Source organism: Rattus norvegicus, chromosome 5, assembly GCF_021556685.1.
Source record: "Rattus norvegicus strain SHRSP/BbbUtx chromosome 5, alternate assembly SHRSP_T2T, whole genome shotgun sequence".
Classification (NCBI taxonomy): domain Eukaryota; kingdom Metazoa; phylum Chordata; class Mammalia; order Rodentia; family Muridae; genus Rattus; species Rattus norvegicus.
The window spans coordinates 73,669,522-73,686,078 of NC_141538.1; the positions used below are offsets into that span (position 1 = coordinate 73,669,522).

The 16,557-nt window shown below is 41.2% G+C and overlaps 1 protein-coding gene across 1 annotated transcript in view; it reads left to right on the forward strand.

Moving 5' to 3' along the window:
• Positions 1 to 15,445, forward strand: part of Tmem38b (transmembrane protein 38B) — a 35,655-nt gene extending 20,210 nt beyond the window's left edge. The window contains 4 exon segments of the mRNA NM_001014191.1: positions 4,364 to 4,548; positions 5,831 to 5,918; positions 9,195 to 9,312; positions 13,451 to 15,445. Coding sequence (NP_001014213.1) covers positions 4,364 to 4,548; positions 5,831 to 5,918; positions 9,195 to 9,312; positions 13,451 to 13,666 — 607 coding nt within the window. The 3' untranslated portion in view covers positions 13,667 to 15,445.
• Positions 15,446 to 16,557: the final 1,112 nt, after the last annotated feature.

The window sequence follows — 16,557 nt, forward strand, 5'->3', positions numbered from 1 at the left end:
ATATCTATTCCTCACATAATGATGAAGTAATTATCTGAAATAAGTTACAGCGTGTCACTCCTGTGTGTAGTAATTTCTTTTAGGAACAACATCCTGAATTTTCCCATGACCTACTGTACATCCCTATAAAGTCTCCCTCTGCTCTCTTCCCTGTGCTGTTACTCCCGCTCCTCTTACTCCTTCCTTTCCAGCCGCACACGCACATTTGTGGACACCTCTGACTTGCCCGAGTGTTGTTTAGCTTGTTGTACCACTGTAGAGAGGCGGGGCTGCTGCTCATCCTGCAAAGATGATCAGTTTTAAAACAATGGTAGCAATAAGAACAAACCTATGTATGAACTCAGATTAAAGGATGTTTTGGGAGATTATACAGAGTGCAACTTTTGTGTTTATTTGAAACTAATTGTCCCATCTTTGGCCTGTGGGAGCCTTTTCAGATGATTCCCTCAGCCCTGGGTATTATAAGAGTCTTATCCTTTTTTCTGGAATTAGTTTTAGTTTCTTTTAGGGAGAAATAGCTTTTCCAAGGTTCACTCAGAGCATTGGAGACACTGCTAGGGCATCCATTGAACTGAGCTGGGGTAAAGAAAGAAAAAAGTGACTCAAGTTCATACTAATATTTATCTCTAATTCAAATTCAAGACTATTTATTATTTATCTTGTCTCTGTTATATATGTAATACTTGGAATTTAGTTACATACAAAGATTTGATATTTGTTGGGCAAAGGATGTTACAAAATTAAAATATTCTGACATTCCTAATTAATTTTATTCAGTTCTTTGCTCACCTACATTTAATTTTACTCATCTTTTAATCAAGGGTGTTTTCTGTGCTGTCAGAGTTTCACGGTCACTAAGCCATTTTTCCCTGCTTAGTCTTCCCTCTCCGAGTTTGCTCAGTCCGTACTTGATGCTATTATATCTTGGCCCTGTAGTTTGGCTCTTTGGAGCTATGGTGAGTACTGCTTTATCCTTAACAGATCATGACTGTGAGGCACGAAGAGGTTCGCAACTTAGCCAAGGAATTGGAGACCCTGAGTATACAAAGCCCAGATTTAAACTGTGTTTATTTTATCTTTTAGTTGGTGCATAAGCAGTGAATTGCTTTGAATTCTGGAATAGAAACATTGTCCTTACAGTCTCTTAAATATGAGAAATTATGCTGGAGTCAAGACGGTATATATTATTGTTTAATTATAAAAGTTTCAACACTTAGAATAAAATTCAGTCTTTGCTTCTGATTTTGAGAGTCAAATGATTTGGGGAATCATATTCAAGTAAGGTCATCTTCAGAACGGTAGCATGCCTGGGGATTAGCGCCATCTACTGGTAAAGACAAACAAGCGCTTGCTTCTGTCCCTGTGTAGCTGCTTTCTGAAAACTCCACATACTTTCATATGAGTTGTCTGTTTAAAAAGGCATTTATGGGGGCAGTACATAATTTATAATTTTCTATCTATTGATCTTATGTCTCAGAATGTTTTCCTTAAACTTCCAAGCACTCTGTAGGGGGATTATATTTAGATGAGGGAAATACATATGAGTCACAGTTTGCGTCTTTCTTAAGGTATATCCATGAAATTTCTTTGCTGTCCTAACCTCATACCAGGGCTATTGCAGTAGAATAGTGTGGGCAGAGTCTGTGTTCGTTTGGCTCAGTTAAGTGACACTGCCTCTGGAGGTTTGATGGTAAATGAGGAGGTGTTCTCTGTGAGAAGAACCCAGCGGAGCTCTTCCTGCTTGATCGCTGCTTAAAACCTGCTCACTGCTTTATGTTGGCTGTTTCCTATTTTCACTAGTTTCTACTCTCCACCATTTTTCTCTTTATTAATCTGACCCACAGTACTTAAAAGTATATGAGAAATTTATTATCTTCTCATTCCATTTTTTCCTTTCGTGTGTGTGTGTGTGTGTGTGTGTGTGTGTGTGTGTGTGTGTTAGGTGCTAACAAGGTAAAGGTGTTTTGTATATTACAAACTTAAGGTGAAATCACAATCTTTACAGAAGAGCCGTGCTGTTTAAATAATGACCGATTCCCAGAATTCATCAGAGGGACGTCCACAGCTAACTTACAGTGCAGAACGACTGTTTTGTCTGCAGTCGGTTGTTTTTCACGTTTATTTGTAAGTCTCTTGAACACTACAGAGAACTAACTGTTCCTTTTGCTCCATGGTGACTCAGGCGGGCACAGGGGGTTGTAACAAGTGAGGTTGTAGGTGTACTTTAGAAATATCTGATGTTAGGCAATGCCTTTAATCCCAGCCCTTGGGAGGCAGAGGCAGGGAGATCTCTGTGAAGTCAAGGCTAGCCTGGTCTACAGAGCTGGTTCCAGGATAGCCAGAACTGCAAAAGAAACACTGTCTTGAAAAACCAAAGGGGGTGGGGGGAGAAAGAGAAATATTCAATTAAAAAGGATAAAAACATAGGACTCAGAAGTAGCAGTAATTATAAATTATAGACTGAAATTATAATATCGCATAGTAGAATGTAAAAGTTGCTGTTGTGGTAATAAGTTTTAGCACATGTTGAAGATGGAATTATGGAAGGCAAATGGGGCTGTTATTACACTGGTTTTCTGCGTTTGAGCATGTCATTTTTAACATGAATTACTGCTGAAGGGAAACTATAGCATCTGTTCTTTACTCTATAAGAGGTGCCAAGCTTGCCTAGGAAGCGCAAGGCCCTGGGTTCGGTCCCCAGCTCCGGGGGGGGGGGGGTTCCTCTTTGGAGGAAAGAACCAAAAAAAAAAAAGAGGTGCCAAAGTATTGTTTCATTTTATTAAGAATATATATACAATTCATTATTTAAGTGATTTTTTCTCCATTGTCCAACTTCCTGGAAATCACTTCTACGTTTAAAACTTTCAAAATATCATATGTTCATGTAAACAATTTTAAACCATACAATTTTATTTCAGATTGCATAAAATTGTCTCCAGAGACTTCATTTCTTTCTCTCAGACTCTGTCTGAAGTTAACTGATTCTTTGCTATGTTTTTATTTTGTTTTATTTTGTTTTTTTTTTGTTTTTTTTTTTTTTTGCCTCCAGATTGACTGTTAATAGACTATTCAGTTCAGAGCTCTTTTTCCTTGTGCTGAATTTTTGGTTAGAGAACAGCTGATAAGATGTAGGATTCCTGGGGTTGAGGATTTAGCTCAGTGGTAGAGCGCTTGCCTAGGAAGCGCAAGGCCCTGGGTTCGGTCCCCAGCTCCGGGGGGAAAAAAAAAAAAAAAGAACCAAAGATGTAGGATTCCTGCCATCCAGTGACCAGTCTGTCCACCTATGAGCACGATAGCCTTTATCTTTATGTTGTAAAGAACACTGTATACAGAGCCCCTCTGAGGTGTAAGAACCAACTATTTCAGCTGTACAGAGCCACTGCTTTCTGAGCTGAGCTGAAATGAAACAGACATTCTGTGGACTGTGAGTACTTGAGTAAGAAGGAAGGTAGTGGCTGACCATTGCTTCCGTATTAGGTCTCTGGAGCAGTGCTAGCAAATATTTCATATTCAGTGAATGCATGTAAGGTTTTTTGTTTATGACTCATGAATTAGAATGAAACTAACACTTGTTTTCAAAAGAACCAAAACAAGTGCCTAGTTTTCTGTGTCACTCCATTAGAAGGTGTACTGTGCTTTGTGTACCTGTCCGGGTATTAGGAATGGGGGACAACTGTATATTCTATCTCGTAATACTATTGGTAGCATTTGAGGGGTGCTGAAGAACAAAGGAAGATTCAAACCATAGGTCACCAGAGAATGCTTAGATCACTGGCTAAAACTAAGCTATTCAACCAGATTAAAGATTGAACTCTATTCTTTCAGCTGCATGAAAATACATTTTCCACAACATAAACCTATTTCCTCGTGAGTTGTCTCTGTCTTTGTATAGATTTTAACTTATGCTATAAGCTAAGGATCACACAGGTCGAGATGTTGGTAGGAGTTGGAATGCCACTCTGGCTTATCTGCCAAAAGGCTGGTGTGTCTAACTCCTTTTCCCTACGAACAAAGACACCGGATGCTCATAGCCCATCCCTGCTGGGACTGCTGAGGCACTTGCTTCTTTCTCTGGATGAATCATGCACCTAACTTTCTTTTCAGACTGTGTGGGTGAATGAAAAGCTGTATATAGCATTGCAAAATGTGTGCTCCTCCTTGTGACACAGTCTTATCATATATGTATCGTGTGACTCGAAAAGTAGTCTAGTGTCCAGACTCCCTTTTTGAAATCATACTCCAAGCTCTCATGGATGATTGCTTTGGTTGTGTAATGCCATGTTGTTAGTGGTGAAGACTTAGATTTTCACTTCTATTCCTCTGATATTATTTACGTATTGAAATATTTAAATTTTAATTTCAGGTATATTGTATTCTTTTGCCCACGTGACCTAGTTTCCCAGGGCTACTCATATCAACCTATTCAGCTCCTGGCTGCGGGAATGAAGGAAGTGACCAGAACTTGGAAAATAGTAGGTGGAGTCGCGCATGCTAATGGCTATTACAGGAATGGCTGGATAGTCATGATAGCTGTTGGATGGGCCCGAGGTAAGATTAACAGTCTGTTCACACGTATTGTGTAGCTCATGAAGATTCCTTTGCTTACAGGAATAGGGCTCACATGCGGTAATAAAGCCTTTTTGAAAGTGAGAGACTTGTCTGGTTTCTTAGCTAGTAAAGTTAAAGTTCTTTACGTGAATACTAGTGATTAGCCATTATTATTTTAAAATTTTATTTAGTATATATACAGTGTTCTGCCTGTATGCCTGCCTTTGTGCCAGAAGAGGGCACCAGATCCCATTAGAGATGGTTGTGAGCCACCATGTGGTTGCTAGGAATTGAACTCAGGCTCTTAACCACTGAGCCATCTCTCCAGCCATTATTTTGAGCCTCATGGCCTTGTAAAGTTTCTTAGGAATAATTTCTTTTGTTATTTCTGAAACAGATGGAATCAGAAGTAATTACTTTACCACATATGAAATATGTTTAATATGAAATTTTATCTCATTAAATTAAGCAACATTGCTGAGGCAGGCCTATAATCTGAATACTTGGGGACAGGAGAATCACAAGTTTGAAGCCTGCTTGAGCTACACAGAGAATTCTAGAAATGCCCTGTCTAAAAATGAAAACAAATTGTTTTATATTCTTCCCTTTCTTGTCAGTTGTTGGAAATAGCAAATATTCATATTCACATTGCTCTAATTGCTTTCTATTTATTCTATATTTCCTCCCTCCCTCGGTCCTCTCTCCCTCCCTCCCTCTCTCCCTCCCTTCCCTGTCGGTATCCCGAGGAGTCCCTGCTGACCTCAGCCTCACAGTGCAGTTGAGATGATCTTGAACTTCTGGCTTGCTCTGGCTCCTGAGTGCTGGGGTCACAGGCCCGTGCTGCCATGCCTGGTTTATGCATTGTTGAGGACTGATGTGTGCTAGGGAAGTGCTTCTAGCAATGCCACTAATCCTGTTTTATGTAGGTATTGACAGAGTTCTATACCCTTTGCTCTGGTGTGCTGCACCTAAAACTAGTCATATCAAGGAAAGACATGGACAGAGGATCTTACTTTTCCTAAAACAGTTCTGTATATACATGTCTGTGCCTGAGAGCCCAGATTTAGCCTTAGGTCACAGTAAGGCAGACAGTTGTCATTCTGAGGAGGGAAAATGCACTCGTCCCAGATCTGTGTACGAAGACAAAGTTTTTCTTCCTTTTGAGAATTCTGTTTCGGTGATCTTGGATTTTAGACCGGGAGGGGAAACTCTAACTTCCCCTACCATGTATTTTCTTAAGCAAATCGGTTAAATCTTCGTTTCTTCTCTATTTTATCTTTAGGTGCAGGTGGTGCTATCATCACAGCTTGTGAGCAGTTGTTAAAAGGAGACTGGAAACCAGAAGGTGATGAATGGCTGAAGATGTCCTTGTAAGTGGTCTCTGTTATACTGAGGTGTGGGCTTTCAGCCTCAGATATCACCCACTGGCTTTAAATGAATGCACTTGGAGCTCTGCATGTGACTGAGACACAAGCACAGACACAAACAGAAACAACTAGCTGTCCCATTGGGAAGAAAACCAGCAAACTCATTAAGAGTTGTTGATCTCAGATGAACTCTGAAAGGAAACATCAATTTTCTGTAGATTTCCCTTCTTTATAAAAACAGCTTGGCATGGGCTGGACCTAGGGCCCCCCATATGCATCAGAAGTACAGCTTTGTCTTCATGTGTGTCCCCAACAACTAGAGCAGGGCCTACTATTCCCCTAACTGGGCTGCCTTGTCTGGCCTCAGTGGGAGAGGATGTGCCAGGTGCTGTGATATGGGGGGTGGGGTCTCCCCCTTCTTTGAGGAGAAGCGTAGGGAGAAGGGGGCTGCAATTGGGATATAAAGTGAACAAATAAATAAATTAATGAAATATAAATAAAGCCAGCTTGGAGGCTGAAGAGACAGTTCAGTGGCTAAGAGAGAGCACTTGCTGCTCTTCCAGAGGACCCACATAATGCCTCATAACTCTGTAACTCCAGCTCCATTGGAGCTGATGGCCTCTTCTGGCTTCTGTGGCACCAGCCGTACATGTGGTACACAGTATATGCATGCATGCAAAACAACCATATACATAAAAACCACACCAACAAATGCTACCAGACACATGATGTCTTAGCTTATATGCAGGCCCTAGCTTTTAGTATATATAATGTGTGGCCATGGGTAGGAATTGAGTCCTGGAACTAGGAAGCAACCAAGAGAAGGGAAAGTAGTTTTGAGGAAGGATGGGGAGTGTGACAGGTTAGGGGCACAGGCTAGAGCTGAAGTACAGAGGCCAGGGTCATGGTGTACAAGGTTAAAACATGGAGTCTGAAGCCAAAGCCCTTGCATCCCTGTGGAACTTGATCTGCTGGATTTTGAAACGTCTTAGTGCCAGGGCTCTCTCGAGTATCTGCTATCATCTGCTCCACCATTGTGGTTTGGAAGGAGGATCTTACTTCCTGTTTCATAGGAAACAGTGACAGAATTTTCCAGTGCACCTCAGTCTTCGTGGGTAACAAGTCTAATCCTGATTTAACTCTTCTTTAAGTCCTCCTCCGGTGCCCTTTCCCAATTGTCTCCAAACTGCTTATTTTTAGAGTCAGTCTTTAAGAAAACATAATCCAAAATGGCCAGTGTGTATGTCAAAGCCGTTTCCTTAGGAGCCACTTTAGCGTAGGAACCAAACTATTAGAGTAACAAAGTAACATCAGATAAATCCTACTCCATTGGGCAGAGCTCATATGTATGTATGTGTGTAAGCATGTTCACATGTATGGGCTCATGTGTATCATAGTGCATGTTTGTGCCTGTGGAGGCCCAGGGCTGGTGTGGGATGTTTTTATCGACGTGTTTCCACCTCATATCTTGAGGTGAGGTCTGTCAGTGAACGTGGAGCTCCCTGTTTCTGTTATTCTGAGTAGCCAGCCTATTCCAGGGAGTTTTGTCTGTGCCTCCTGGGCCCTGGGATTACTGGTGGGCTTTTATGGACTCTCAGAATCCAATATGGTTTTCACGCTGTACAGAAAGCGCTTTACCCACTAAGCCATCTCCACAGCCCCTCATTTGCCCTTTATACTGTAAATGTTTAATTTGTATTCATTTTATAACATAGTTATACGTATATAAACTAAGTATATTAATATTAGTAATTGTTTTAAAGTATTTTTAAAATGTAGGAATATACAAAAAAAAGTTTAGAAATCTCTATTCCAAGCCATGATTGTTATTCAGTTATATTAATATGTCAAGTTCAGACCTTATACTGTTTTGAACCCATTCCTTAGTTTATAACACTTGAATAACCTTTAAAAGTAAATTGACATATAAAAGCCTCTTGTCATTTTTGCAGCGTGGCATTCTCATAGGTTATAATTTATCCTCTGTAGGCATAGCAAAGCTGGATGGAGATCTTCTACCGTCATACTTTAAGCATGTCACAAGTGTGTGACAAATCCCTGCTGCTTATGTAGGTTAGCGGTACAGTGGATTCATAATTTCACTATTAGTCCTTGAGATGTTGGCAAACGCTGACCTGCTGTGCTCTGTGGTATGCTAGGGTATATGGCTATGCTGCTGTCTAAGAGAAAGGGCCTCACTGTGTAGCTATGCTGGCCTCGAACTTACGGAGATCCACCTGACTTTGCTTCCCAAGTACTGGGTTTATTATGGGTGCCGCCCTACTGCTTTCTGAGAGTGACCGTGTGATCTTACTCTCGGTTCTGTACAGCAGCCTGAGGTTCTCCAGTGGTGGCGTTTACACCACAGTGCAGGAAAGACGTTTCCCCATTTCTCTCATCTGTCTTGGGTCTTGTTTATCACAGAAGGTTTTCAAGTCCTTTAAAAAAGTCTTAGATGGATAAATATGTTTATGCAATACTGTGCTATGGAAGCGTAATGGACACTCTAAGAAGTTTTGTGCCCGAGGGCTTATCTCAGTGGTCAAGAGCACTTGGTGTTTATCTTGATTAGGTTTATTGTTGCTGTGAGGAAACACCATGACCAAAGAAACTTGGGGGGGAAAGAGTTTATTTGGCTTATATCTCTCCATCAGTTTTCATCTGCAAATGAAGTTAGGACAGGAAGTCAGACAGGGAGGAACTGATGCAGAGGCCATGAAGGGGTGCTGCTTACTAGCTAGTTCCACCTGCTTTCTTATGGAACCCAGGGCCACCAGCCTAAGGATGGCACCACCCACAGTGGGCTGGGCCCTTCCCCATTGATCATGAAGAAAATGCCCTCCAGCTGGATCTTAGGGAGGCATTTTCTCAACCGAGGTTCTTTCCTTCCAGACAAGTCTAGCTGTGTGAAGCTGACAGCAGACAGGCAGCACAGTGCTCTTCCAGGAGAGCTGAGTTTGGTTCCCAGCATCTGACTCAGGCAGCTTACAACTGCCTGCAACTCTGATCTGATATCTCTGCGTGTGTGTGTGTGTGTGTGTGTGTGTGTGTGTGTGTGTACGCAAGATACACAAAGTCAGTAAAAATCTCTAGTACTTTATGCTGTGAGAAAAGATTTGTAAGTTTAAATAACTCAGCATTTCTGAAACTTTAAAAATATATTACATAGCTCATTTTGTGTTAATGTCTGCTAACAGTCCATTGAGTTGATGTTTACAGAGCATTCAGACAGAGCACTTGTTTTGTTTGTTACTGACTTAAAATTCTATTTCCTTTCAGCCCTTGCAAGGTAACCCTGCTGGGGTCAATTATGTTCACTTTCCAGCACACCAGGCATCTGGCAATATCAAAGCATGATCTCATGTTCCTTTACACCATCTTCCTCGTGACCATAAAGGTAAGCACGTTCCGGGTGTCCACCAGCCTGCACTATACATCCTGTTTAGGCCTTTCGTTCTGATGGAGTCCCTCAGGCAAAGCTAGTACCAAGAACACTTGTTTCTACATTGTTGAATGTAGAAGGACGGTTCTGGGGGAGTTTGCTCGATGTATCAGGAATTCCTGAAGCTCCTCTGTGGTTCTTCATTTGCCACCAGGAGGTGTTTATGGTTGGACAGGATAGGCAGGCGGTGTCTCGGAAGCCAGAGAGTAGTGGGGAGGAAGGTCAGGAGCTGCACAGGTAGGCCTACTTCATTCTTAAAACTAGGCTAGGACAGAGGTTTCAGTGAGCACTACTCTTTGTTGTTGTGAAGGGTAAGTGTATTGAGTTTGCAGGTAGAGGAAACCACACAACCTGCTCTTCATTCTGGGCCAGGTAGACAGGTGTGGATATTGATGTTTTTCTGTCTCTGCCTGTGGCTGTCTTCGTCCTTGAGAGAAATATATTCAGCTTCTTCCTTTCCTCCTTCCTTCATCTCTCCTCTGCAGTTTCCTTTCCCTCCTCTTCTATTCACCCAGAACTCATGTTCAGCTGTGCTTAGCCAGGTTCATTAAAGGAAAAATCATTATTTTTATAATTCTCTCAAGTACTTTATGATCACTAAAACTCAAGCCACAGGGAAAGAAAATAAATGGGGAAGATTATCAGTAGAGGAGAAAGCCCTATTGTGTTGTTGCTACACAGACTTATGTTGAAATGGAGGCTTTGCAATCTCGGGCAAGTCTGTGTTTTCTGAACTAGGGTTACCATGCCCCAAGGGATATGTGGCTTCTGGCATTTTCTGTATAAAATCATATTATAAATGTGATGTATTTTCTACCATTGATCTCAATGGTAATTAACTTTAAATATGTTAAATGCATTATTGGGTAAAATTCACATGTCCTTTATTTTTTATTATCATTTTACGTGCATTGGTGTTGGTCTGCACCTATCGTTGTGTACCTTGTATAAGTCTGGTGCCCAGTGAAGCCACACGAGGATGTTGGAGGCTTTGGAGCTAGAGTCACAGTAATTTGAATAATTGTGCCATGTGCATTATGGGAAATGAACCCAGGTCCTGTGGAAGAGCAGCCATCTTAACTGCTGAGCCATCTCTCCAGCTTTCTGACTTAAGAAAAAGGTTTTAAGATAAATCTTTTGTCCGTTTTGAACTGTGTCAAATTTGGATCCCTTCTTCATCAGTGGATACTTGAAAGGACTCTGAGGAACATGTATTACTAACTGGCTGTTCACTTGAAGGAACCACAGTGAACTAATTCCTATGAAACAGAGCAAAGGTGCTGAGCAGTACTAACTAAAACTGTACAGCAGCTCTGCGGTTTTAAAATTAACCATGCATGATGACCTTGGTAAAAGCACTTTCAAAGATTGGTGGAACTGCAAAATGATTTTAGTTAGTTGAGGTAAATAAAAGTGGAGACGAGGAGTATACAGGACTAAAGGGACCTGGGGAGCATAGACAGGAGCGGCCGTGGGAGAGCAGATTGAACTGTCCTGTGGCCTGTGGCTTCCACTGTTGGTACAACCAGCAGCCCTACCCCGGGCGAGGTGTAGACACCAGCTTGTCAAGGTCACTTAAAAGACCATGTAGCTAAGTACTGATTAGTGTGTTTTTACAAAAACTTACAAATGAGTACTTCTACATTTTAAAAAAAATCAGTATTTTACTAGAATAATTTATGTGTACTAAGGCCTGCTCAATCAGGGAATACATATTTATATTAAGATCTCTGGCTGCTCTTCCAGAAAATCCAAGTTCAGTTCTTAGCAACTATATAGCAGTCTTCTGCAATTCTTGTCCCAGATAACTTCTGTCCTCTACTGGCCTCCTTAGGTGTCAAGCACTCATATACATGCAGACAAAGCACTCATATATATAAATAAACTAAAATAAATACATTTAAAAATGTTTAAAGTAATATGGGTGCACCGCCAGTGGCTACAGCACTGAAGTAAACGTCTCTCCCTCTTCCAGTAACCATTAAGTACATATAAACTCTCCAGGGATCGTGGCGGGTCATGAGCACCTACCTCTTCCACGGCAGAATGTTGGCAGGTCCAGTCTTACATAAACGTTGTGCAATCCATCACCGGTGCTGTGAGGTAAAGACTGCAGCAGCGCGTCACATATCATGTCGACTTTCCATACCACCCCCCTCTTCTTCTGTTTCTTGGTTCTGACATTTCTGACATTTCTCTGAGGTTTCCTAAGTCTTGGAGTAGGATCGATGTCCCAGTTGTGCTGAGCATTAAACAGTCACTTATTCTCATTTCTTTGACCAGTCACGAGTCCCTGCACTTAATGCTACCCATTGCAAAAGGAAGCTTCAGACCGAAGCTCGCAGCAGCACTAACTGAGGCCATAACATAGCTATTGTGGATAGGCACACCTTGTCCATTTAGCAAAACTGAAGCAGTAGCCTCCCCATTAGGTCTCATGATGGCTTCTGATGAGGTTTTAGAGTATGAGATGTGACTGCATCCCCTCCTGAGGAGTGGGTCTCAAATCCAATGAGAAAGCTGCTGTATGCCCCTGGATTGCACCAGCGGGCAGTTTGCCTCACTGTTCAGTAAAGTAGCACCAGACTCCACAGCTGAGTAATACTCCATGTCAGTCTCTCTCATCAGCCTTCTGGCACCATCAGCTCTAGCAAGCATCAAGGACATTGTCCCAGTTCAAGCTTGCCTTCTCCGTGTTCTGTGACCAGAGTCTTCAGTGTCTTCAGCAATTGGCTCTTACCATCTAGTTTTGAGAGGCAACAGCAGGGGCACTAGCTTGTATTTTTGTCAGGGGATGGGGTAGGGAGGAACTTCAGACACCTCTCCAACCAACAACTTGTAGGGAGGTTGCCCTCCCCAGACACTGGACTTTGCACTTATCCTGTGGATTCTGGAAGCATCTTTATCCACTCACATAGAATATTTTAATTTTACTCATAAAATGTCATGCATCTCCATCCCTTGTCTTACTCTCCTCCTTCTGTCAACTTCCTACTTCTAGGATTCTCCTTCTGGTCAGACATCACAGATGTTATAAAAGTAGCTGTTTGGGGGCAGAAGAGATGACTCAATGGTTAATAGCATGGACTCTTCTTCTAGAGGATCCAGGTTCAATTCCCAACACCCACATGGTGGCTCATAACTATCTGTAACTCATGCATGTGATACACAGACATATGCAGGCAAATACATAAATACACATAAAATAAAGTTAGAAAGAGACAAGGGTTTTTTGTTTTTTGTTTTTTTTTTTTTTTAAATATAAGGTAGCTGTTTAAAAGTATACATGTCAGACCATTTAGGGCCTGCACAAAGTTGTGTGCAAATGAGCTTTGCTTTATATATGTGGTAGTGTTAGTAGCCTATAGATTATATTGTGCTATTTTCATCTGACAATGTGTTCTAATTAGTTTCTAATTATTTCTGGCTACTTTAACTTGTATGCACGCATCTCATCTATCTGTTTTTGAGATGGACATGGACTCTTTGTACCTTCCCAGCCCCTCGATGATACAGTTACGCTGAATGATACTTTATTCCTGACGTCATGTACCCTAAGCAAGTGGGTTGTGTAGGGCCTACTTTAGGGGTGTCACTCCAAATGCCTCTAGTTTGATTTTTCTGTGATCCAGAAGAACTGCCTGTTACAGAGTCTTAGGGCTTGAAACTAAGTTAGATCCTGAGTTCTCCCTGCAGATCCACTTTGGGATTAGTCTAATTTCTTGGTCAAGTGTGAACATTTCTGAGCAGTGTGACTTAGAAGGTAAGTGGACTTTTCAGTCCAGATTCTGAGGTCTTTGTTCTATATTTAAGTAATTCAGACAGACAGGACTGGTGGGGAGGTTCTTCCGTAGTGTCTTTCGGGAAAGTTCAGCAGCTCCTGAATGCCTGCACCATTGGTTATACTTCATTTGGTATAATGTTCTTTAAATTCATAGTGATCTGAAATTTTTCCAGAATTTAGCTTATTTTTTTCTCCTACAGATTAAATAAAAAATACATTTGAGTCCCTTTGTCCATTATTTATTTTTCTCTCTCAGTTTTAAGAAACAAAAAGTGTTTATACTGACATTCAAAGTGGATTTTCCCCTAGGTGACCATGATGATGACGAAGGATGCTGCTGTGACTCTCACGCCCTTCGAGGACACCTTGACTCGGATGCTGTTTGGCCGGCAGCAGCAGCAGTTTTCGTTGAGTGAAAAGAAAGCTGAAGTCAAACCGTCTTCCAATGGTTCTGCCTCCTCAGCGTCCAAGCGGGGCACAGAGCCTCCAAGTAGTGCTAAGAGACACGCCAAGAAAGAAGACTGAGGATTGTCCCTGAGCTCCAGAGGCAAAAAGAAAGAGTTACTTATCTCTCAGAGTGTGGTCTAGTTCTATGTAAATGATGTGAAATAAGGCTTATCTGTAGGGATGGAGGAGACAAAAGGAGAAGCGCTTTGTTTCAGGGACACCGCTCGCTCTGCTGATCTAACTCTTGGGGTCACGAGTGTATCATGTGAATTTTTCTGGTGTAAGAGATTCTCATAATTATTTGAATAGTTTTATATTGATAAAAGAATACTTTTTTAAATGTTAGAAAAGTTCACTTGTTACTAAAAAATTATAAGAATTTAACACAAAAAATTCAGTATTTTTTTTTACTTTTTGAATGACTATAATTGTGTTTTAATTCTGCAGAATTAAACTTTTACTTCATATTTCCAATATAATTCCTGTATATAGAAGACAATTCCTATTTAATTTTGAACATGGAGAACTTTTCCTAAATACTTTTTGACCTAAAATAAACAAATAGTGTATATTTGGTGTATACATTTGTTTTATATATCTTACACACATTAAAAATACCCAAAATATAATTTATTTTATTTTCAAGTATTATTTTTCATTGAGGTTGCAATGTTAATATGAGTCTCAGTTTGAAGTTCGTTTCATGCCCTTGTTTTAAAAACTACTTTTTCCTCAGAAAACTAGGGTTACAATTTGTGAGTATCTTTTTCTTTTTGCAACAGCAATCTCACTCTGTAGCCCAGGCTGGCCTCAGACCTCCTACCTCGGCTTCCCAAGTGCTGGGCCACCATGCCAGGCTGGGACGCAGTTTCTATTGTTAATAATCCTGTGTTTGGAGCCTGGGTGGTTTTGTGTCTGTCCTTACCCCGTTTCAACAGCTGGAGAGATTCTTCACACGTTGAATGTTCCCCCTGACTCGATCTGTCTGAATATGCTGGTGGCATGTGTCTGCGACTCAAGAAGAAGCCCCGTCGTGGCTGAAAGTGTGTCCCGTACCTCTGTTCCGGTGATCACTGCTTCACGAGTTTATTTGACTGTCTCTTGTGAGTTTGCAGTTTGGTATCTCTACTTAATAGACGTGTGTATATTTCTAGTTGTATTGGAAATGAAAGCTGTTTTCCTGCAAAAACGCTCAGCTCTCATGAGGACTGTCGTCCCACAATTGACGTGAACCACAGAACCTAACCTCACAAGGTAGACTACTGGAGTGAAGCAGTACAACGTTAAGTCTGCCGACTAGTTGACCAAAAGCAAACAAGCAGACATACTAAATGATAGGTTTTATTTGCTTTATTTGGTACATACAAGTCGTGTTATAACATTCATATTCTGTGGTGTGACTTTCATACCAAGAATGTGAGCTGTCTGTGTTAGGCATGTTTGCTTGGTTAAGCACTTAAATGACATCCAATATATAAAGTTTTCCTTTTTTCCCCTTTTTCCTTTTTTTTTTTTGTTTTGTTTTGTTTTGTTTTTCAAGACAGGGTTTCTCTGTGTAATAGCACTGATGGTTTCCGTTTTAATTTTTAACACACATGCACAATAGCAGGTAGTTTTACTTGATTAAGAAAAAGATTTTGAGTGGGGCACTTTTGATAACTTTGAGAAAATTGCTTATTTTTGATATTGTGACAAAAAGCACTAAATTGCATTCTCTATTATATTTGATAATCTGTAGTTAAAAACTTTGCAAAATTCGTATGTTATTGGTCTGAAGTTGTAGTTGTCGTTAAAATGGTAAGAATCTTGTTTTTCATTTGTGTTAAAAACAAATTCATTAAACTAAGTACTTTAGTACTCGAGGGGTATTTCTTTTTTCCCCGTTTGTATTATTTTGAAGAAGGAGGTCAGAATCCTGTGTTGTCTTGACACTTATGGAGCACAGTCTGAAGGGGACATTGCTCTGGAGAATGGACTAGACTTAAGGCCCCCTACCCTGAATCTCTCATAAGCTAGCGCCTTTTTCCTTACCTACCAGGAAACCCGGATGTAGCCATAGGCCTGCTTCACATGGCCCAGTCCCACTGAGGGGAGTTAGGAAACCTGTCAGAGCATGACCCCTGGTGGCAGTGATGGAGCTCTAGCAGAATGTGCCTAAATACTTTCAACCTGGGTCCCCAGAGTCTTCATTCTTCTTTGCTGACAGTTTCCAGTGACCAGTGGCCTTTCCAGTGGGCACAGACTGAGGGGCAATGAGAGGAGTGAAGGGTGCACACTTCACTGTGGGTGTAGCTTGTGTTTCTTTCAGCAAACCACTTTTTAATTAAAATGTTCTTAAGGGATAATAGCTACTTCAAGTCACAAGTTGATTGCAGTAGAGAGGAATGCTGGAAACTGAATCATGTGTTGAAGGTGTTTTAGAAGAGGAGGCAGAAAGATCGTAAGAGCCGGAGGGGATGGATGATGGAAACTTCCAGACACAACAGGACAGACACACATCTCCACTCAGAGACTGGCAGCGTGCACAGAGCCTGCACAGGGCCTGCCACATGGAGTCCCGGTGCAGAGAGAGGAAGGAGACGCAAGACTCCATCCCTAACCCAGAAGCGATCTCCAATTTACAATCAGTTGCAAAAGGGAAAATTAGTTCTGCCAATGGAGTCTCATGTTGCAGTAAATATTAATTAGGGGTTTCTACCCTACCTTAGATCATTTAGTTCCCGAATAAAAGATGTAAAACCGGGGCTGGGGATTTAGCTCAATGGTAGAGCGCTTACCTAGGAAGCGCAAGGCCCTGGGTTCGGTCCCCAGCTCCGAAAAAAAGAACCAAAAAAAAAAAAAAAAAAAAAAAAGATGTAAAACCTTTATATTTATAGCAAGTTTTAAAGCACCACAGCTGCACAGATATCAACCCTCAGTGCTATTTTGTCTACTTCCCTGTCAGTATCCCTGAGATATCCCTTGTCGTG